The sequence below is a fragment of the Pieris rapae genome, chromosome 3 (genome assembly GCF_905147795.1).
Source record: "Pieris rapae chromosome 3, ilPieRapa1.1, whole genome shotgun sequence".
Lineage (NCBI taxonomy): Eukaryota > Metazoa > Arthropoda > Insecta > Lepidoptera > Pieridae > Pieris > Pieris rapae.
In genome coordinates, this window is record NC_059511.1 from 7,238,649 (window position 1) to 7,263,276 (window position 24,628).

At 31.3% G+C, this 24,628-nt stretch overlaps 1 protein-coding gene across 2 annotated transcripts in view; it reads left to right on the forward strand.

Moving 5' to 3' along the window:
* LOC110993271 (muscarinic acetylcholine receptor DM1) overlaps positions 1 to 20,552 on the forward strand; it is a 39,882-nt gene extending 19,330 nt beyond the window's left edge. The window contains exons 2-5 of one of the 2 annotated variants that reach the window (XM_022259466.2): positions 3,966 to 4,774; positions 13,067 to 13,172; positions 16,357 to 16,532; positions 16,745 to 20,552. In XM_022259466.2, coding sequence (XP_022115158.2) covers positions 4,038 to 4,774; positions 13,067 to 13,172; positions 16,357 to 16,532; positions 16,745 to 17,522 — 1,797 coding nt within the window. In that variant the 5' untranslated portion in view covers positions 3,966 to 4,037 and the 3' untranslated portion in view covers positions 17,523 to 20,552. The remainder of the gene's footprint in view (positions 1 to 3,965; positions 4,775 to 13,066; positions 13,173 to 16,356; positions 16,533 to 16,744) is intronic. The other variant, XM_022259465.2, reaches the window with a different exon arrangement.
* The last annotated feature ends 4,076 nt before the right edge of the window (positions 20,553 to 24,628 follow it).

Here is a 24,628-nt window from a genome sequence, read left to right on the forward strand (position 1 = left end):
TAAAATTGAAATTTAGCGGACTTTAAATTAATTTTTAATGACAATGGTTAAGTGATGAAAACAACAATTGCTTTATTTTAATTGTGCTCCATTATTGCCCTGAAAGTTTTTATAAAAACCATTTCCTTCTCACTTTTATTTGCAAAATAATTAGAGGAAGTCGCAACGACATCTATTATACAACATATTATGAAAACCTATGCGGTGCGTTACTCGTAAGTTGGCTTATTACATATTACTTACGCAGACGTCAGCGACGATTAATTTATCAAATGTAGTTCTTTCTTCCAATTTCAAGTGTAAAATTTCCTTTGCGTTCAATCTATCTATAATATCATACTCATATTTACAATATGGTCATTTAGGCGGACACACAAAGCCGGTATTGCATCTGCTGTCGTGTTGATAATCCTTTTATTAGAACAGTTATTGAATATAATAATGTCCACTAGTGAACATTATGGTAATTACATATACTTACATTATTTGCTTTAGTAAAATCAGTTTATTATTTTCTGTGATTGTTGCTTTTGTCTGTTAATCCTTATCAGATCCGTTCAGTGAAAATGTAGTATAAAAATTTCCGCACAGCGGTACCTCGCATTTACATATTCAGTATGCATGCTGCTTGAGGAAAATCGGTTTTCACATTCTCATACAAAAATTATTGGCATTTGTGAATTCCTATAGCACCTGTCCTATCGACTTGGGGTGACAAATAGTTATATCAGAATGTATTTTATTTAACTAGCAATGAAAGCCTATTATTTTCCTTATAATTGTTAAGTATCATATACACTGAAATGTATGGAAGTCAGTGTAGCTGTTTAATATTAAAGAGTTTTTAGCCATATTCTCTGGTAGAATGAATCATTACATTTCGACTGAACAAGTTCTAGCAGTTTTGAATACAGCAGTTTAGACAAAAACGTAATTGTTTGTATACTAATCATTTGTGGAACTAAACCTGCGTTCATGCTAATCTATAAAATTGGCTAATTTATAGCATAACGCAATATCCTCTATAAACACAATTATTGTTCAATTTGTCCTTCTTAACAATCCTAGATATTTCTTTGAGTTGCAACTCTATCTTGCGAGTGATGACAGAGACATGCATTTAATAGTAATAGCCATGCACCAGATGCTTACTCTATTCTAAACTTCTTGCAATATGTTACATGTAAAATATTGCCACTGTGCTTAAAATGTTGTCTGCATGTAGATTATGTTCCTACTATGGTAAAAGTTTAATGTGTCGTTAGTTTTAAAGTTAAATATTGTGGTGAATTTTAGTGCATATGGTTTTTTCTTATAATTATTATCACTGAGGCTTGATCATTGTTAGAAACTATTTCCGTGACTTACTTTGCCTCGATAATAACTTTGATTTATATAAAACAATATAATATAGTAAATATGTTTTCTCACTCGCTAACTCCACTGGTTCTCCGACCCAAAAACCCTTTTTCCCTCCAAAATCAGAGTCTTCCAGCTCTCCCAATCCTGTGCCACCCACGAATTGCAGGCTTGTGGCTCAGGTAAATGTTTTTCTCCGCCCGATCCTGACCTATGCGCTCATATCGCCCCAGCCATCGTAGTCAATGTCCATGTATTGTCTGAAATCGTTAAAAAAATATTAGGATAACTTCAGACTAAAATTCAACTATAAATTTTGTATGCGGGTAGTGTACACGTAATTAACGTCAGAAATAATGATTTTAAAAAAAACATTGAAAGTTTAAACTTTACAGTTCCAAAAGTTACCCAACCGTACCGTACAAATGAGAAAAGAGGAGTTTTTATGAATAATTAATATTTTTTTAATACCAGTAATCGTAATAAAGCGGACAAGCCCACGCTCTTCCATTCGTTTCATTTCCTTTTTTATTACAAACCGCTGAATGTAATAAGGATCCTCATTTCAACATAACGAAAATATTCTTGTAAAATTTGTTTCAAGGAAATTGTTTTCATCCGAGTTTATCAAGCAAGTTTTAGGTTTTTATTTTATTGTATTACACATAACTAAGGCGTGCTATTAACTTTATATTATTATTAATTAATAATATTTTACGTTATATATTCTTTTATAAGTAAATGTTGTGCCATCAGATTGGTATTATTCCTAAAAAATATGATTAACGGTAAGACAAATACTTGATCTGATCACAGTCCAGTAGTAATAACAGATGATAAATTAGAATTTATTACAATATATTTAAATACTAGTATGACTTTAATAGCATAAATAAAGATAGAGGAATGTAATTTATAACTAGAGTTCTCCAAACTTCGTAAATAACTTATTAGCATTTGAGAAATTGGACATATTCAAACTTTTGACTGCTCATAATTAATCAATTCCGTGTTTTTTAAGCCAGCTGAATGCTAATAAGTTTTTTATATGTTATTAAAATACATTTAGTGTAATCCTTCGCCATTATACTTATTAATTTGATATTTTATGCCTACGCCGATGCCTAATAAGGAACCAAAAAGTATATTGCATTTATGCAAATAATATCATAAACCTTACTCTTCTACTTCACATCATGATACAAATAGATAGCTTAACATTGCTGAACGATCAACCTGTATTGTCTCTATTTACACTATGTATAAGCTAAGTAAAAATTCAATTTTTGCGTATCTGTGAGATATTCAAGGAAAAGGTCGATTGGAATCATCGTTATTGCTTTAACTTTACACCCTTCAATGTTTCAAATACAACCTATAAAGTGATCGTCTTGGAGTTGGCACAATTCCAGTGTTCTTTTATAGCTAATAACGCCTAGTAATTAATCACTGCTGCAAACCGCCACGGCTAACACGATAATGCAAATTGTCTAATTATGTTAATTACTGATTCGTGTTAGTACGGAAAATGAGAAATCTGTATTATAATGATTATGTTCTATTTTTATAAATACTCGGTTGAAACGAAATATTTAACTACTAAAACAGATATTTGGTAAACTAAAGCGTATTTAAGCAATCTTATTTAAATCTGAAAAGGGGGATTGTATCATAAAGAAATCCATGTTTAATTAGCTTATCTGTCATGTGATAGTATAGGACAAATACTGCAATTCCTAAAACCAGTGATAAAACAATAATTTAACATTAATATATAAAAAAGAAGTCTTTTAAACGAAAATACTTCAACTAAATTTGGGCTGCCGTAATTTACAAGATGGCGTCACAATCTATTTCAATGTGGAGATCCTTTGATCGACGAAGCGGTGGTTTTTACAGGCTCCATGGTGCACAGCGACCTTCCTGAAAAGTATTGTTTCGTATAATGATCGTAATTTATATTGAGGATAAAGGGTTCTTGGTCATTATTTTAATGGAGTTTTTATCTACGTAGCACAGAAAATATTGTTTATATGTTTGTTATCTTTAAAGTTATATTAAAGACTTTTTCGATATTTAAAAATCTTTTTGTATGTCCGCTGCCTCTATGACTTAGTGGTTAGGGAAGCATATGGCATGTGAGCGTAATTTTTTATTTTATTACAAAAAAAATGTAATTTTATAGAAATAATTGTTTATTATTATTATACCTATTGTACTTATAATGCTAATATAACATTTCATTATGTTATTTACTGAATTATTTACTGATATTGAATGGTTAAAACATTTTAATACTTGTTCGTTGTAAATACCTTTGTAAAAGACAGAGGACGGTTGAAATACCAACGGAATTAGGGAACCGCAACTCGGCTATTGCATTTGGTATTGCTCTTCGAAGACATTCCATAAACCCAACTATTCATAATTAACGCATATATTACGTCTGTGTACGTACAAGAATTTAGCCCTTATAACTATTAGACCCGTAAAAATTATTTGTGTCTATAATTACGTATTATTTGAAATGACTAGTTACTTAATTAAATTAATGTAATTATAATGAAAATCGTAGAATAATTAAAGTAAAGCCTGTGTTTTGTCAGCAGGCGCGCCTGGAGACGGTGGGCGCACCAGCGGCGGCGGAGCGGGGGCCGCGGGCTCGGCGAGTTGACGACATGCTAATCGCGTTCAACAACACAGCCAACCTCACAGACCTGGCGCTCGGCCCAGACCTCCCCACCAGCCCCTACAGCCTCGCCCAGAAGATTGTCATCGCCATCATCGCCAGCGTCCTCTCAGTGCTCACAGTCGTCGGCAACTCCTTGGTCATGATCAGCTTCAAGATAGACAAGCAGCTGCAGACGATCAGCAACTACTTCCTTTTCTCGCTGGCGGTCGCCGACTTCGCTGTCGGTCTCATATCGATGCCCCTATTCACGATGTTCACAATTTATGGCTACTGGCCACTCGGGCCACACGTTTGCGATACCTGGCTCGCGCTGGACTATCTCGCCTCCAACGCGTCAGTGCTCAACCTCCTTATCATAAGTTTCGATAGGTATTTCAGTGTTACGAGACCTTTAACGTATAGGGCTAAAAGGACTACACGGCGCGCCACTGTGATGATAGGAGGGGCGTGGGGATTCAGCTTATTACTCTGGCCTCCATGGATTTATGCCTGGCCGTATATAGATGGCGAGAGGAAAGTGCCTCCGAATGAGTGTTACATCCAGTTTATAGAGACTAATCAGTTTATTACGTTCGGGACGGCCATTGCGGCGTTTTATGTGCCAGTGACAGTTATGTGTATATTATATTACAAGATTTGGAGGGAGACGAAAAAGCGACAGAAGGATTTGCCAAATCTTCAAGGCGGGAAGAAACACGACTCATCGAAAAGATCGAATTCTAGGTAAGATAATTAATTAAAAGTTTTCTAAATCTATAAATCTTGTCCATTTCGTAGTAATCACAACTTGTAATATGAACATTACAATAATATTAAAGTTAAATCTTCGTGTATTTATTCCATTCAGTCATCATTAATGTGTTTAAAATTGTTCATTGCGCAACAAAACATTAGCGCAGCTGAAAGCAATGAGAATTAATTATTTATATATTCTTGCAATCCATTTTAAACCTTATATCTAGAAGAGGAAATACAAGGCTGCACTCTGGGAAATTTTGCTCCATTACAAAGACCGGCTCCGCCCATCGCTTGTAGACCAAATGATGACATTCTTCTAACTTGCCATAAACTTCTTAACTTTTCCCTATTCCTTTTTATTACTTTGGTCTGTTACGACAGTGAGAAATGCTCGTAAAATTTATGATTGGATTGCCATTGAATATTAACGAAACGACGTGCCATTGATTTGTTCAATAGGTTGTTATGGCTACAAAAAACTGCAGGTTCTAGAAAAGTTTTATAATATCAAACAATACGAGATTGTCGCACCACTCAAGTCGCAATTGGCAACATATAATTGCGTATTTATAGTTCTAACATTGTTGTGTGTTTCAAACAAAATCAACCTGTTCAATAATTTCTATTATGAAGTGTTAAATCATACGTATGCACAACGTATCTTACTAATGTGGATATATTTCAGCTCATTCAATCCCAGCCCTTAACGATTGTTAGATCGGACTAACAATCTGATTAGATTGTTGTTCAATTCTCTGTGGAACATTTCAAGCTCTATCAAATGAGTTTCCATCGTTAGTATTCGTATTCAAACACTCAAATGCATATTCATCCGAATTGATAAGAACAATTTCATTGAATTCAATTGGTAGTATTGTTGAGACCCACTTACTAGGTGATATAATAATGCCCCACTATATTACAAGGCCTAAGAGTAATTGTCTTATATATTAATTACAACTATGAATGATGTTTTTCGTGCATCTACTTGGTGAAATCTATTCCATATCGATAGTATTTTTAGGTACTCGTTAGTAGATTGCATGTTAAATAAGTTATTTTAACGACGTACAAACGTTATTAAAACATAACATTTATTCATTTAATAATACTTTTGTGCCTTTAACGGTTTTTGACGGATTTTTTTTGTTAAGAAATGATTTATCTGTTAATAATTATATTAAGTAGATTAAAATGGATAAGTAGCTGAAATGTGGGTGTTCAATGATTAAAAGCGACTTGATAGTATGAGATCCAGCTGCAGGATTAGTGCGCTCATCGCTTATTTGCTAAAAACTAAAGAAATTACTTTGGATTGGTTTTTGGATAGACAAACAATGGCTTAAAATCGTAGGAAATCGGCGATATCCTCGACAGACAAATGATTTTCGTTTACTCTCTTTCACTCTACCTTAAATATTCTTCTTTCTTTAAGGTAGAGTGTTTAAGTTACAGTTTTTTCTTTAATACCAGGTAGCCCTTATTTGCGACCAGAATTAACTAGGTAACCACATACGACAATTAATAGAAAAAAATGGCTTCAATTTCATATATAATTAAGCAATGTACGTTATGAACGTATAAATTTATCGAAATCATACTTGTTTACACCTGGCTGCAAAGAAGTGTGGCCAGGTGATCAACGCCCCTCGTGATTTTTAAAAATCTTATCTTAATGAAAATAGCCGTCATCAAGACGATATTTTATTTAAATAACAAGTGAATGTTTTTCCAAAAGTTAATTCAAAATAATTTCATTTAAAATACTAGCGGCCAAATTTTAATAGGCAACTTGGTAGATATACATTGTTTCACATTATAAATAAACATAATATATATATATAAACATAAAAAACTGGTTTTAGCAAATATTCGGCCGGATCTTAGACCATGAAATCAGCCGAAACGAGACCGTAAACAAATTTCCCAACTATGTTTTATCTGAACACAGATCTAATAAAAATACCTCCGAGCTCTTAAAAATCACCAACAACGCTTCACCTGAGCGCAGACTCCCCATACTCCCAGCGGCCTCGCTCATGTAGGGTTGTCTATGGAATTACTATAGCACATTGCTAAGTTCACAATAATTCAAGGCATTTGACCTCTTAAAGTCTTCTGGGATTAGTCAGAATTTCGATTTTTATAAAGTTACTAGTACATATTGACTTTCGTGTATCAATCGTTTTTTTAAGTTAACAAAAATTATGATGCAGTGATGACAACATAGATTATGTCACCTTTTATATTGCTTATTTGATTCATTTCGATTCTTTAATTTTTCTGCGAACCCTTAACCTAGACCAATCAGTGGCTAACACATAATTTTGACACCCCTATACGGGCTTTTACTACGAAAGACATTACTTCAAGATGCGGGCAAGATTTACGCTCTAACGAATCTAAGTTGATGCAGGCATTTATTTAACGTGCGCCTCTGTAAATCTCCTTCAATTGTCTTGTTTTCTCCTGCTTTGTTCTTGTTTTAGCACGGCAATCACTTGATTAATCTTGTTCAACAATGCCCTACTTAGTTGTAGACAGAATTAGGTTAATACCTTTTTTATAGGGGGCAAGCTCTTTGCTCACCGGAGAGAGGAAAGTGTACGTGACTCGTAAGAAAGTTTGTAATACATGGTGCTGACTTGAACCCTACAAGTTTCCTAAAGGAAATGAGAGGGCTTGATTATGTAAGCCTGATTTAAGATATATATTAAAAGGAACGTATAACAGAGGACCAAAATTTCTTATAAATCCGTTATAATCCTTATTACTATGAATATAAAACTATAAATATATTTATTTATTTATTTGTTTAGGAAACAAACCAGATAGATCTCTAAAATATATATAAAATAAAAAATAAAACATAAAATTAATTAGATATATTCACAAAATGTTTTGCTTATAAAAATAAGTTAGAAAGCAAAATGTGGCAGCAGAACGTTAGCTAAGTAGACAATACAGTACAAAATTTATAAATCAGGAAAACAATAAACATACTAGTAGATAATAAGAAGAAATAGTAATACTAGCAGAGACAAACAAAGATACAATGCTTAGGACAGTAATGGTTGTTTTAAACTACTCTTAAATGAAGCAGTGGAGGGATGCGAAAAAATTTCGATATTAGGGCAGAATCCAAAGTAGAACACTTCTTATCTCGGGAGTCGGAAGGTTAAAGCAAGCGTCGAGATCTGGATGGAACATTTAATGGTAAGAGTTCGAGAAGATTTGAACGTTAGTTCATGTACACATTTCCTTTTTTTATCAAATCATTTTTTTGAATTTGTTGTAAATGTTTGTCATTTACAACAAATTGTATAACAGCCAAGCTGTATAACAGTTTGTTGGCGATATATTATAGTAACATGATCTACGACATCTAATAGAAGTTACAATTCCATAAAACGAAAAAGAAAACTGAAAATTCTATACAGAAATTATTATGTACATACCAAGTGTTTGAGACGACGAGAATAATTAAAATATTTTTGCTTCCTCAATTACGGCTAGGACGATGTTTGTAATTTTTAATTAAAATTCTAAATTCTTAACAAAATTATAATTAATTTAAAGTAAAATGTTTACTCAATCAAACATTTGAATTTTTAAATTAGATTTTGCTTCATACAAGGTTTCATAGAATCTTTTTGTTTTTGTCAAGTTATTTCAACTGGTTAAAACAATTTCAATCGGAGGAAAAAGCTTAGGATAATGTCTATGGTAGCTTATGGCGAGGTCATGTTCCAAGCTGATCCAAGAGAGGATTTAATGAAAATTATTGATGAGTTTTGTTCATCCGAGAATCTTTTTAGAAGCATACTTTTTCGTCTCTCACTGGGATAATACAAGATTATTACATTAAAAAATAAACGAACAATAATTTATCCGTTTATAATGACTTAATACTTTTCTCAATTTATTATTACAATCTTATTAAGTTTCTGTCGATAAGTATTTATCCCATGAATTGATATTTCTTTGTTTATATATTACTTTAAACTAATAAAGTTAATAACAATTCTGAAAGCTTTATTAAACAGAAGGATTAAATAACAAATTTTCCAGATATTTAAAGAAATATTTTTTTAGCATTGATTAGGTATAAGCATTAAGTAGAATTTTCCCAGTAAAATGGAGGGTAATTAATTAGTGGTGTTCGCGAGTTGCCATCAATAAATTGTCGCTGCGGTGGATGCTAGAACAATAACCATCCATCTTTGTCACTGCACTAGAGTTGTATGTGGATTGCTTATAGGGCATTATTATTTGTAATTTTTTAATATAACTACGAATCGGACCGTGACTTTTTTTGTTTAAGAATATCAGATATATACTAAAACTGCCTAAAGCTCTCTTCAATATGAAATCCCCTGTTTTTAAATTTCAGTATAATTTTTCGAACCCTGTAGATACAAAAAAGATTTGTTTTTTTATCACGATTGTTAGAAACGGGTGGAGGCTGTCTGCCAAAACATAACCATTATGACGCATCGTAAACCGCTGATACCGAAGTTGATGTGTTATTATGTCTTAGCTCCAGTCTGTTTTTGTCAAAGGTTATTGACCTTATTATAATAACTTCAGAATCAGCCCTAGCTGATTCAACATAAAATGTTGTGTGACTAACGAAATTGTGTTTTTCACTTGTAAAAAATGTGATTTATTTGATTTGTATCATAAATGTGACACCCTACGTTTATATTTTATATCTAAATTATGATGGCACTTTGTATATTGTTCGCTCAAATAAGCTCGAACATTGTATTTATATAAAAAATAGGGTAAAAAGTTTATTTCTTAAATGGTATTTAAACAAATTCTCAGAAAAACCACAGGCCTATTACATAATATTGTTATTATTTTATGTTTTATTTACATAAAATTTTGCTGGTAATCTAAACGGCGTTTGTTTATAACGCCTAGCTATGTATATTGTTTTCTGCAGTGCTACGCCGTAGTATTAAAAGCTCAATGCTACGCAAGGCATTAAAGTCATTCAACACAACCGAGATATTTCTTTAACAAAACCATAGAATATTAAATAGAAATGGGCCAGACTATTCATTACTAGAACAGAGAAACGCTGACATACCATGACAATAATACTATTGAGTCCGTGCTGAAACTGTCATCCTAGTCGATAGTATCTCGCTAAGGTAAGAGACAAACGTATACGCATATCTATAGAGCGAAAGGGAAGGACGCTTGTCATTGTGCTCCGCTTCGATTGTAACTTCGCATGCGGAAATCTTTTGTTCTGTACACGTGCATTAGGTTAGTTTCATTTTGTAATTTTTGTTTGATTTAAGTGAGGTGTAACGTAGTTGCAGTTGTAAGAACTATACAATACGAGTTCTGAATCAACCTCATACACAATATTTCTAAATTTTCAAACTAACTTCAGAACAAATACAATTAATAAATATAATGACGTGTTATCTTCTCTTCTATGTAAATTAGGTTGATTGTTTCACAACGCTTCTAAAGTCGACCTTAAAACAAGTAATGCATTTACTATAAGAGATAAAGTTATATATTTGAATTAACAAGTACCAAGCAAGTGTGTATTATATAAAAGTTTCAAACGCTCTTTTAATTATTTCTTTTCTATTTTTACAAAATGTTTTCACAAAAATGCTAGAAAATTCCCAAAACTTCATTTAGAAGTTGAAACGGTTCATTTTGGTGCCCCTTGAGAAAACCGACTGCTAGTTTCAGCGATGCAATGCTTAAAGGAGTGGTTCCTATTTTATTCTCTATTTTCAAGTTATTTAAGGTCATTTTACCGTGCCGCTTAAAGCGATATGAAACTATTATATACGTGGCCGAACGATTTTTTTCGGATACAGCAATTTGCTTAGTCCGTTTTCATGTTCATGTTTTGTTCCTTTGAAAATCGGTTTTTGAGGTTTCAGTAATCTTTTTTGGCGGCGCGGATCCATTATTCTTTTCCTTTTAGCTTCACAATGTGTTTGTGTATGATTGGAAAAGAGAAGAGTTTTCTTTTGAGAGATATCTTCAATTGAATTTATTTATTGTACATTGTTGATGTTCATTGTACCGATATTGAAACGTTGAAGGTAAATATGTTATGGAACAAAGTAATAATAATATTTCTATTCTACAGATTCTACAGAACAAAACATGAAAATTAACAATTTCAAGTATTTATTTGCGTATTTATGTACGTTACATATTTATGTCTTATAAAAAACATTTAAAAAAGCTTATCAAAAAATGTAATAAACTCCTAAATCTCAATATTTGACAGTTGTTTTAATGTTATATCTAGATTTATGTGTTTGTTTTCCAGAAATCGTAACGTAAATGGATATTTACGAGAGTTTGTAATTGGAAAACGTTTTCGATGTTGTCTTCCACGGGTTTTGACGACATATTCATGGAATTTTAATATAAGTTTTTTATACGTAATTGTCAATACAAGAGTACCCAGTTTATATTCAAAGATTAAAACTGAAATAACATGAAAATAATCGCGAATTAATTATTTAATTTACGTAAAGTTCACAGACTATAACAGCTGTAAATAATATAATATCAAAGAATCCAAATATATACATTGATTTATTTATAAGCGTAACTTCTATAGTATATAAGTTTTCTGTATTGAGTTCATAGTTTATTTTAAGCCAATATAAAAATTAGAATATCTGTCTACATCCTTATAAAATAAACCCATTACAGCATATGAATAAGCCAGAAAATTTTTCAATAAAAAAACAAACATACTTTTGCAATGGTGTTTAAAATTAAAATGTTTTCATTTAACATTTTAATTTTAAACACCATTGCAACAACCAAAGCGTGCATGTTATTAACAACAAAGCATGTTTGCATTGAATTATATTATGTATAATCCAATTAGGATTTTGATGCTTGCACATAGAACTAATCTGTTGGCAATTTAGTTCTGATTATTCCTCTCAAATCGTTGGAAATGGTTAAAGTTATAAGCGTTCTTTGTTGTACGTAACATAAACAGCAATTTAAAATATAGACTTTATTATTGTATAGGAAATTATGATTCTTCACATGCTTTATTGATATTTTTCTCTATAGCTTTCCGAGCAGATACAATTATTAACTGTTATCGTAACTATAATATATGAAACAACAACTAGTTGATGAACACTCTGTCATAGTGGGAGTCAGTAATAACAGATGTTTAACTTAATTAACTACCCTCAGAACAATGTGGGTGTATAAGATATATATAATTAAAAACCTATCATTTAAACATTTTTATAATTAATAAATTGTGAATATCGTTTATATTTTGAATAATTAAATGTTAAAAGCAGTCCATGTTTTCCGTCTGTTATTTAAAAAATGAATGTGGACTGAATGTATTAGTTCAATAAAAGATGCTGACAATTTTATGGTTTCGGTTATTTGAATATTTGAATCCAACTGCTGAGCAATGAGCACCTACAGACGTGACTCGAATAATCTTATGCTGCTAATCACTTGTAGTGAAGGCCAAACGCATGCACTTTGGCACAACGCCAGTCCCAGTTCCACGGACATTCATCTCACTTTATGAGCCTTTGATTAACCCTTTCGAATATTTGCGATTGAGATATTGCTTTTCCTTAACCGAAGGGATAGTGATTTTCATTTGTTTTGTTGCTTTGGCAATAATACTAAAAGAATTCGCATCATTTATTATCTGTTCTGAAATCTGGTCGTGAAAGCTCTTGTCTATTAATGAAGCTTTGAATTATGTGATTGAACTTTTTGTTTATTGTATACACAGAAGTGCTGTTATTCTCAAATTATACTAAAATTTCTTTTATTTTTTTTGTTAACTGTTAATACATTTATGTTTTTAAAACATATTATTTTTCTGATAGTGATATTGTGGCCACTAATGGCTTATAATGGATGACTGATGGCCGTGGTCTGTAAACATGATATAAAATCACAAAGAGGATAAATGATATCTTTATCTATATATCATAAAAATAAGCGATTTATTTACTGAAAATATGGGAAAAATAAACAATAGTTGGTTCGATACTAGATAAAAAGTTACTTGCAATTAAATTAACTGCATTTAAGCAAGCATACTAAACAATAATAATTATGGAATAGAATAAAATAGAATAATATATTTGATTTTTTTTTAAATTGTTAAGCTTTTACAATAAAAGTAATTTATAAAATTAAAGCGACTTTAAATATTAGTTAACCAAATCCATAGCTAAATTTAAGAAATTTGTGCCTAATTTTTTTTCGTTGTTTATATAGTGACGAGACACGAGAAATTGACGCACGCGCCCGCTCGGAGTCTGGTGATGCGGACTCTGTTTATCACGTCAGAGGGGCTTTGGATCCTCGGTGGCGAGATTTTCAGGTAATTAATTGTTAATAGTATTAAGATATATTTATATTATTTATCAAGTTTATAACCAATAATAGAACAATAACAAAAAGAACAAATCGAATATATATAAATCATATATATAGATAAAATATTTTAATATTCCCTTAATTAGCATTCTCTTTAATTTTTATTTTAATCTTTGAAGTCATAGGTTTGCTATCCAGCTTCCAAGTTATATCATTACTTTAATTCATAATGGGCAGATGGTAAATTCTTAGTTTTTACAATTAAATTAAGTTTGTAATAAACTTAAAGTCCCTGACAAAATTGAAACTACTTTAATAAATTTAAATAAAATAAAAGCATCTATAACAAATATATAACTGACTCCAAAATGCACTTAAATATATTAAATAACGCAATTTATCGTTGTATTGATTGGCCTTAAAAGATTATACTTATAACGTGTAATTTAATATATTTACATAAGAAGATTATTTTGAAAATCGTAAAGACGGTTACAAGTCCCAAAGCCAAGTACCATTTATGCTAGTAGCATACCCAACTCACAAGGAGAGAGCGACGGACCACTGGAGCATCACGTCCGTACGTGTTCGCAGTCGGGCGCAGAGTGCGAAGAGAGCAGACTTAAAACCCCTAAATGCATCTAGATAAAAAATAAATCTTACATCGTCCCCAATTATCGACATTATCACCTCCCTAAATCATTGATAATTGTGCTACATAATATTCTGTTTCGTCAACCGCCGCAGGCGCAACTGTAAACCAATTCTCTTTTTTTAACATTTGACTTTCTTTTTGAGCGTCTTCGTGAAAGTATCACCAACGTGAAATTGATTAAAAATTACGACTGAACGAGTGTACGATATGGGTATATTGACAACATGCTCGTTTCTATAATTGACTCAATTTTTTATGTCAGTTTCAAATTAAACTTGTCATTTTATTAATATGATCCGGTCACACAGCTATAAAATGCAAAATATCAAAAAATTCAACAGCGTTGAGGTTAGTTACAAAAACTGAAGAATCTGACACACCGATACTGGAGTATGAAGTAATTATTCCAGTACATTTGTTCTATGTATATCGAAGTACACCAGAAAGGGGGAGAAGGAAAATGAAACAATATAGCGACGGTTGTTCGAGTTGCAATTTGTAACTTAGTGCAAACTTTGACAAGGCTTCCTCGACGGACTTTGCTTAACTTTATAGGTTTACTTCAGGAAATTTGCTTATTAGTTTCAGATAACATGTGTTTTCAAGGACAGTTAAATTTATGTTGCCATGATAGTACCATGGATGGGTTTTATTTAGCACAAAAAATGTTTTTTATTATATTTTATACTTATACTCTACTCAATGTATATGTAATGGCAGAGCATATTATAACCAGACAACATAGCTATATGAACTTTATTTTAAAAAAAATAGATTTATTTTTGAATTCTTTAAATAAAATCACACATATGCACTGACACATAGTCAATTTAATGTATATAACAGTTTTCTTTCATTTTAGGCCGTTAATGGCATAATTAAAAAATAGTTTTATATTCAAAAGTCCCTTAAAAAATCACACACACAGTTTGAGTCATAAATCGACTTGACACATAGTCGTCAATTGTTGCTTTTAATTAATATTTTATTATTTAATATATACTAGATTTTTTCTCAAAATCGATATCTTTCTAACAGGCTATAAAGGAGTTGCTACGTCGTTAAGAACGGGGACTCACTCAGCTATCACGCCTTATCGCTACTATGCAGTACTACTCGATTTGGACGCCATATCCCATTTAACGACATATTTTGCCGAGTTTTTTCGCAATCTATTTTTTTCCATGTACCAGAAGACTGTTTAGTTCGGCATGTATGAGTTAAGGTCCGATCTGAGGTTCGCAAAGTTGACCCAATTATGATAAATGTAACAAGATTTCTGTATATAAATTTAAATAGCGAATATATTTAATGGAATGCTAAAAAAAAATCGGTTCTCGTGTGGAGTGAACGCGTTTAAAGGTAAAAGAGTAAGAGCATTGATAGATAGAACGACGCCATATTGTATAAATTATGAATTAATTCAAATTCAATGCAGTCAGGAATTTTTGTTACAAAAAATATCATCTGAAATGTATCTCGTGGTTCATACATTATTCATACATAATTTCAATAAAAAATTCCAAGTTTTCCCGATGGATTGCAGCGTCAAGGACTGCCTAATTCGACGCATATACGTTTTGACGCAAACTTTTGAATGAGCAAAAGTTAAAGCAATTTGTTGTGCTCTCACACCCGTGTATAAAACTTGGTAAATTTCAGCATATTCTGAAATTTCAGTGATTGTACGGAACTTTTCATGCATATTACGAACTAAGTGCCTAGTACGGTCGAGTTTATTACATCAGCCCGTACTTGACTGTCTTTAAATGTAATTAGTAAATTAATTTCATATCAATTGTAAAATATAAAAACTTAATAATTGCTTTTGGTACTCAAATACCAATAATCAAGAGAATTATCTTATTATCAAAGAGACAAGACAATACGAAGTTATAGCCGATATATATTTATTATAGCCTACAACTATGTCTATTATATTGATAAAAATTCGTTAAAATTCGTGTCCTCGATATAATTATTAACATAAATCGATTTAATATTTTGGTAATTTTATACATTATTTGACCCTATGCATATTTACGCGTAACATAGTATTTGGTATAACCTCTTAAAAAACACATAACAATTATAATTATTTAATATTCCCTTGTTTATCCAGATCGTTTAGGCTGGTGACACTTGTAAAAATGTACCTATGTCCTTGGATCGTATCGATTTGGCATCATTCCAATCATTGTAATGGTAACCCGACGTTGGCAAATACTGTTTCGGGCTAGCAGCACAGTTGGCAATAGACTAGTAAATTATCTGATTGCCAATTTATACAGGTGACAGTAGCAACCCTTCGAATTTTGTGGGCTCTGTCAAAATTTAATGGCTTAGATTTATGTTGTAAGAAAATGTGGGCCATTTGCTTATTTAGAATCCAATTTGACTATCAAATTAAAAAAAAACAAGGTTTTCAAAGATGAGATTATGAAACTGGAAAAAAATATCTCTATCTAATATTGCATGTATGATATTAAGTACTTGTTAAAGTAATAGTGCATAATTCCAATTAATCTTTTAGAGCGGAAAGTGTCAAAGTCGTCTACGCGGTTGGGCAGCTGTCAGAAGCTGGTGCGTGGCGTGGTGGCACTCAGGAAGAGAAGATGTTGAAGACACAGAGCCTGAAGAGGAGCCCTCTGATCTTGGCTACGCTACTCCTGTCTCAGTGGAAACGCCATTACAGAGTACGGTTTCTAGGTAAATAGCAATTTTATAATACTTCTACAGTCGTTAGTGGTTCTCATTCCTCACAGATGACTAGATATCACAGACATCAAATTAATTATTATGAAAAAAATATTTTACATATTTGTACGTCATGTAGGATGAAACTTTATTCAACGTAGAAGACTATTATTATCTAATTAGTAAAACCCCGGTAGGCATTATTTATTTCTTCCTCCTTTCAGATGTACATCGTTAAATGTAATCAGAGATCCCTTCGCGGGGCGAGGAGGTTCCGGGGGTTCTAACGCAGACGGAGGTACTTCCCCTCTTCGACGAACTTTTGAGCCCCCGGCTATTCCCAGCGCACGGGATAGTCGCTCCTTGCCACCAAATACTAGAATCAATACAGCTACCTCACCAGCGCTAAAATCTGCATCTGCTGACTCAGTCTACACTATTGTTATAAGACTACCAGATGCAGATACAGAAAGACCCAGCATCAAAATGATTACGGAAGAATCTCCACCATCCAACGCGCGAGTATATCGTCCTCCCGCAAGAGGTGATTCCGAACTAAATCTACACCCGGCTGGCCATGCCGGTCTTTCAAGAAGAACGTCTCATATACAAGACGTTAGAATACCTTTAAATGCTAAAATTATACCAAAACAATTAGCCGGTAAAGGCATTACAACGAAACAACCGAAAAAGAAAAAGACACAAGAGAAAAAACAAGAAACGAAGGCTGCGAAGACATTATCAGCTATTCTTCTATCGTTTATTATAACGTGGACTCCTTATAATATTCTTGTGCTATTAAAACCTTTAACGGCGTGTGCTAAGTGTATCCCGGATGAACTTTGGTCGTTCTTCTATGCTTTGTGTTACATTAATTCAACTATAAATCCCGTGTGTTATGCTCTGTGCAATGCAACGTTTAGAAGAACATATGTTAGAATTTTAACATGTAAATGGCATAATCGAAATAGAGAAGCAATGACTAGAGGAGTGTATAACTGAGGAATTTGACAGTGTTTATTATTTTTTTTTTAAGTATCAAGATTCAAATTGCCCAATCTTGATACTTGATAATTTAATATTTTGTAAAGTTGCTCTAAATCTTTAAAGTCAAGTTAAGGTTCGTACATTTTGAATCAATGAATGCATTTATTTCAGTACCTGTATTTTTATTTTGTTAGTGAGTTTAATGTCCCGTCCAAGAGAAATTTGTTCAACGTTTTAATATTAATTTATGAACTATTATTATATATTCTTCTGTTATAAGAAGATGGATTTTGAGGGAGTCATACAATTTTAGGTAGGCAACATTTAAAGATCATTGTAATAAGTATTTTAAATCTAGTCTTCTTTTTCTAGTCGAATATTATGGTGTCTCGGTACTGTGTGAGCTTTTAGAGTAAATGTTGACGAATTTAGAAGCAAGTACTTTTTGTAAGTTTTACTACATTCTTTTAAGTAACGAGAAAGCCAAATAACCGTATTTATTTTATATAGATAGCTCAAAGTTACACAAATTTCATTTTGTAACTTGTATCAACCAATGTGCCAACATGTATCTACGTTGTACAAATGCCAAAAGTTAAAATTAAGAGAGAAGAGAGTATTGTTTGATGTTTTATTTAATAAATATAGGTATGTATATTGTAAGCAATAAAATAATTACTTTATATTTGAAGGATTCTGTCTATAATTCTATATCAATTTGTGACTTTTTCAGTCTAATACAACGATAAAAAATATTTATGCGCATTCCAATATGGTTCCATGTAAACGAACTGATAACGAATCTCAAATCAATGGCGTAGCGTATATTGTAATTTGATTCAATGAGTTTTATACATTTTACTAGACATGCTAAAGAGGAAGGAAGACCTTAAAAACAATTGGGAATTACCGGAAAATTTAAGTGATTTTTAGATGATTACGTCTAGTATATTATATAAAACTCATTGTTTTATACGATTGTGTATATAAATGTGAAATTTGTTTATAATAGAAATTTTCAAATCAGTTTTCAAAATATTAAAAAAGTAAAATGAGACATTAAGGACCCAAATTCAAATCTAGATGGCTTTATAACTTCACTATTGGCAAGAAGTGCAGTTGGGGTCTTAAGAGATGTAACCAGCGTATGAGGATGCTGTGAATATCCATGGGCTGCGATACCCAAATCTAAGTATTCCGCAGACCAAGCTAAAAGTAAAATGTTTAAGCATATTTAACAATATCATATTTTTTGCATAATATAATGCATTTTAATATAATAACGTAATTTATGTATGCAATCGTATTGAGTAGAATCAGTTATAAAAATGAATTCTAAACATTGACAATTAAGAGATAAATTGTACATATAAGTCTAAAATATATTCAGATTAAATGTATTATACAAATAATAAATAGATTATACAAACAGGTTTATAACTGATATTAATGATGTTAACCTAATGTCACAATGTTCCTTTGTCGTTAGATTTTAATAATTCGTTATACATAATATATTCTGACACGATGTTATTTATATAATTTTCTATTTTATGTGTAGGTTTAGATTTCAAAGCATTAATCCTGTAGATTATACTGTAAAAGAAGGTTATTACAAAAATGCGAACACATTCAACGATCCAATTGCAGACTGCAGCATATTTGTACAAGTTGTATTTTTCCCGGGGTTTCTACAAGAACTTAAATATACGAACCGAAACTGAATTCAATTTTAGAGAAACTCTAGACACGAACATACGTAGTTCTAGCTTTTGATAGAATCTATCATCAGCGTTAAATGATCCACACTGACTTGTCATCTGTTAATTAGATTTTTTAAGTATTTCGTATGGTATTGATAAAATCAAAAATGTTTATATTTATGAAACAAAAGCATGTGCTTTGTTCGTTTTACTTTTGTAATAACTCTCTTTAAATAATTCTAATTCCTAAATAATTCACAATGCGCACAGTACTTAATATTTTTGTGGACGTACTTATGTGTAACTTAGATTGGCATACTAGATGTCAAGTAGTATTTTAACAATTAATAAATCTCATCTACGTGTTATTGTGATTGTTCATTTGGCATCAAAATTATAAGGAATATAGGAAAGTTGCACATTATGTAGTACGCGTACAATGGATGCATTTTTCTACTTACCTTAACACAAATTTTCATGTTCAGTTCAGGGGGTTTTTACATTTTAGTTTAGCTTGCGTCGCCTGTGTACCGCATTCGACTTTGAATAGATTTTACATAGTTTTGTCACATTTGTAAATTCTAGAAATATACCTATTTATTATGAGGTATGTTTGGCCTTATAATATTGTGAATATTGCACTAGTTAATGAATTTGTATTGTGTAATTATCTGTCTTCAAAACTTATTGATATAGATATTAGTAGTACTTAAAATATATAATTAAAAACAAGGGATAAAACGAACTGAAATTTTTAATCCTCTTATAAATAAATGTTGTGTAATTTTAGTGTCTTAAAAAGTATGTAAGATCCTCAAACATTTCAAAAGGCCGCGGAATATTAGAACTGCTTAACCACTTTGTTTTGACGCTAATGCTTTAAGCTATTAATTTCTTAACTGGAAATTTTGAGAAAATTGTGAACCTCATAAATATCATTATTAAAAAACCAAATTATTAAAATCGAATGTCATAAATATTAGTCTTTTGAATACAAAAGGGCATGCGTATTTTAATAATATGTTAAATATTAAAGTGATATCGTGATAACTAATTCCAAAGCATTTTAATTCGAATATTGTTGCGAAAGAATCTATAAAGCAGACCGTTATTTGTGTATTTTGAGATCACTGATGGAAGAAAAACCTTTTATAGTTATTACGATATTGTTAAATAAGTACAGGTAAATTAAAAGAATAAGATAATTTAATACAAATTGTATCAAGTCTTACCTATAAAATATAAATGTATTAAAATAGTTTTATTATTATTGATGTACAAGTTTAGACTCAAGTGTATTTATCAATAAATAAATGTGGTTTTTGTAAGTTATTTTAAAGATTATTCCATGTTTTTGTATAACTAAAGACAATAAAAATTTAACTAAACGGTGTTATTTTCTACGGGGTCCGTGAGCCAAACTTGCTGAGGATTTTAAAAACTGAAATTACTAATTATACCATTATACTGTGTACAAATGTTTAGTTCCATTTTTAAATTTGGCTACTATCGAAGGCTTCCATAAGCTATGAGGAATATTACGGTCACGAGGAAGGACGTTTATGAGTATTGCATATGTTATAAATGCATTAAGATTTTTCAAAGTTTCCTCAAGTGTGATACTGTGTGTAATTTTTGAGATTCTAGTAAGTGAATGTTTAACACATGGCTTTATAAATAATCCTCAAAACGTTTCGCAGAATTTACACTTTAGCGAAAATTAATTAAATTTCAAATTTCATATTCCCGCTGATACGAATGTTAAATTACACGCGAAATTAAGATATTGTGAAGGGTCGCCTTTATCTCGATTACAAAAACAAGTTAATAGATGAATGTGAAATTAACACTTAGAAGATAAATAGTGATTTTATCACTAAACACAAACATTTCTATACGTTTTATGATCTTGGAAGTAAAAAATAAAATAACCCGAATAAGGTTTTAAATAAAATCGTCACACTACCATAATGATTTATAAAAATCGTTTAATATAGTCAATATTCTATTACGATTGTACATCACTTTGTGTTATTGTGTGTAACCTATAATCACATAGACATTAAATAAATACAATAATTATTATACAAAGTTTCTATTGTAACTTTAGTGATTTTGAAAATCTCACATACAAATATGTATCACAAAATGTTTCCTGGTAACGGTAAACTTCGGGTCCGAAATACGTTTGAATCGATACATTGCACACTCCCTATAAATCCCGAGCAATTTTAGTCCATAGCAATCTTGCTTAGGATTTAAAAATATCCTCAGAACTAATGGGAATATCTACAGTACAGACAAAGCTAGTGAAGAAATTTTGATTTTTTACCTGTCTTTAATGCAAATCTATTTTTAGAATATTCCGGCGAATCTAAAAACAGCTTTATGTGTTTGACTACTTATGAAAATACTGAAATTCCAGTAAAAAAGTTCCAAAAGAAATACTTAACTTTTATATACATACATACAGACGTTGTCAATGTGTCCGTATGTGAAAAAATTATTAAGTGCCAATCAGATGAAAAACTGCTCCATATTAAGTAATATAAAGCTAATTCGGATTTCAAAGAACAAGTTTTAAGTTTAGCTACATCTTAATCCAGCAGTTTTCACTGTAAAGTCATTTACTCTTTATCCTACACTTTTATTTGAGTATTTTAAACGACTGAGGACGTTCAGTGTATACCTCCGCTCCACACTGAATGCGGACACTAGCAAATATCCAAATACTCCTAGGAATAATAAACCGATATTTGTAGTAATACTCTTAATGATCAATACGTTTGGCTAGTAGCTGCCTACCCCAACTATTCACTGCTTCACACGTTTTCGAAGTAGCAGCCTATAAAAGATGCAATTGTTCCAAATCGAAAAAGAGGAGTTTACTACTGTTTAAAACTCATTATACCCGGTGCTAGTTCTTGTTAAAAGTTAGAGTAGTTTCAGCGATAAATCTAATGAGGCGAGATATTTATGATAGTTCTACCTGCGAGTTTCAAACTATTGCTTCTTATCGTCTTATGCCTCGCTAAGGTAGTATAATGAAATTTATGTATGTTCTATTAAATGTTTGAGGTATAGACTAACCAGCTTAGTATTTTAGTAGCACTGGGATTCAAAATGATAATTAATTATATTTTCTTATTAAAGCTGGTGTTATGAACAATGGACATTGTTTAAAACTAACAATATCACTTCACAGGTGGAAATTGACACAATAAGTGGAATCAGTGTGAATATATAATTTATCTATAGTTCGAAGTAAGTTTATTTAATCTGTGGGATTCACTGCACCACTGGTTACTGTGAACTAATGGATGAAGTTTTATGCAATAAATTTGAATATAATTCAGCCTCAAAGTAAATCAAGGTAAAGAACAAAATTTATTTCAAGAAGAAGAAGAATAAAGAATTTTGTGTAAAATGAAACCAAATATACACATAATGTTTGCAGGTGTTAAATAATGATTGTACCCTTGGCAGCTCGACACCAAACGCTCTCTGCAAGAGCGTAATTCTTAGCATGTGTACTTAACTAGCGCAAAGGAATAAAAAAAGGCGGCACTTGCTTTAAGTTGTAAATGTTACTTGAATTGTACATAATATCGTAAGCTTGAGTTTAGAAGCTTACAGTCCTGAAATGTTCTAAAAACAGGTGGATTTTCCTAATATAAGGTTAATATTTGATACTAATTTCACACAATAGTATTATAGAAAAGTATAAAACCTTTTTGTAATATTGGCAAACAAATTCGAAGATTAAAGTTGTGAAATTGAAATAAGTAAAGAAATCATGTCAGTAAAGGAAAGTAGACCTTACACAAAGACAGTTTGAACGATTTTTTACCCACATTTCTAACTATAAATTAATGTTTTCCTAAAAAGATTATATGAAAGTTTCTTAGCTAAGCCCACGAAAAATTTAAACATTTTATCTTAAAGATTTGCTTTAAAAATAATATCATAAAACAAGCTAATATTACAAAAAGCTGAGGGTTTTCAAATCAATCAAAACTTCTCGTAGCCCGTTACGTAATTTGTAAAAAGTTGTTAGTTTATAATTTTCTGATGTAAAAAACGTATAAAAATCGCTTCACATCGTCAAACTCAATCTAGACATTTGTGGTTCCAGCAGTCTTATTCGCCATATAAATTTGCAATAGCATATCAATCATGCGATATACTATTACAATAATGAATTAATAATCCAAATAACATAATATTCTGTCCTATAAATGTAGATCTATGTTCTAGTATAAGTAAAAGTATCTTTAAGTAAAAAAATTGACCAAGTCAATGATGCTATTTGCATATTCAAAGTTCTTCATGACTGTCTAAAATGTGTGTGATGTTGGGATTATGTATGTAAAATTATCATTGCATAGCGACGAATTTTTATACGACATCAAAACTCCTTAAAACAACGTGAATCAGGCCATAGATTCCAGAGGACTCGATGTTGTCGGTTTAATTACTTTTTCAATTAACGCTCCGGGAATCCTTAGTCGCTTCCAGAAAAAACTACTTCATAAAATGCGGTAAAAATGAGAAAATAATGAGCAAACACTCATTGGAAGACTTAAAAGCTACTGTCGATTAATATATTATAATGTTCTTATAAGATCTAGACAATGAACAAGGTTCTTTATGAGTGAGTAAATATTATTAAATTAATATCCTTTACGATTTCATAGTTATCGATTTTTTTCATACAAACAATGAAAAAATATTATTATTAATGTATTATATTAATAGCTTTTCATCTGGATAACAAGCAAGGGCCAATGCGTAACTAACTTAAAACTTTTCCACGTCGTCTAACATCGCTAACTGAATTTGGAAATTGAGTTTTGCGAAACTGAGCTTCAAGTTCCAAGGGCGTGAAAAGGATTCTATGAATTCCAAGTAAAACCATACAACAAAATTAGATTTTTCTTGTCTATTGAGTTAGGAGAGTTCGACCGAATGTTAAGTTATGCGTTCTCTGTAAATACTGTTTTTCCTAAAATTAGGTTTAAAAAAATCGTATCAGTTGGAGAACCTTGCGTAATTATATAGTAAAATTCTAATCTATGCCTAATTGGTTGCCTAGTCGTGTGTGCTGTACTGAATTCGCAATACATGCAGTTTTATTTTATTTTTACAAATAATATTATTTTGTACCTACTTTTATTATTATGTACCTAAACATAACAAACTACTATACAATATTTTCAATTTTCTTTTCCTAGATTGTAATAATAAAAATAATAAAGAATTAATAAAAAAAAATTAAAACAAGTTTATAAGTTTGGTTCCTATGTCAGTGTACCTTTAATGCTGGCAGCATTTCCTTGTTGTATTGCGATACTTATTCGTAGAGGAATGCACCAGCTTTAGGGATACCAGGCTAGTATTTAAAGTAAAAAAATCATA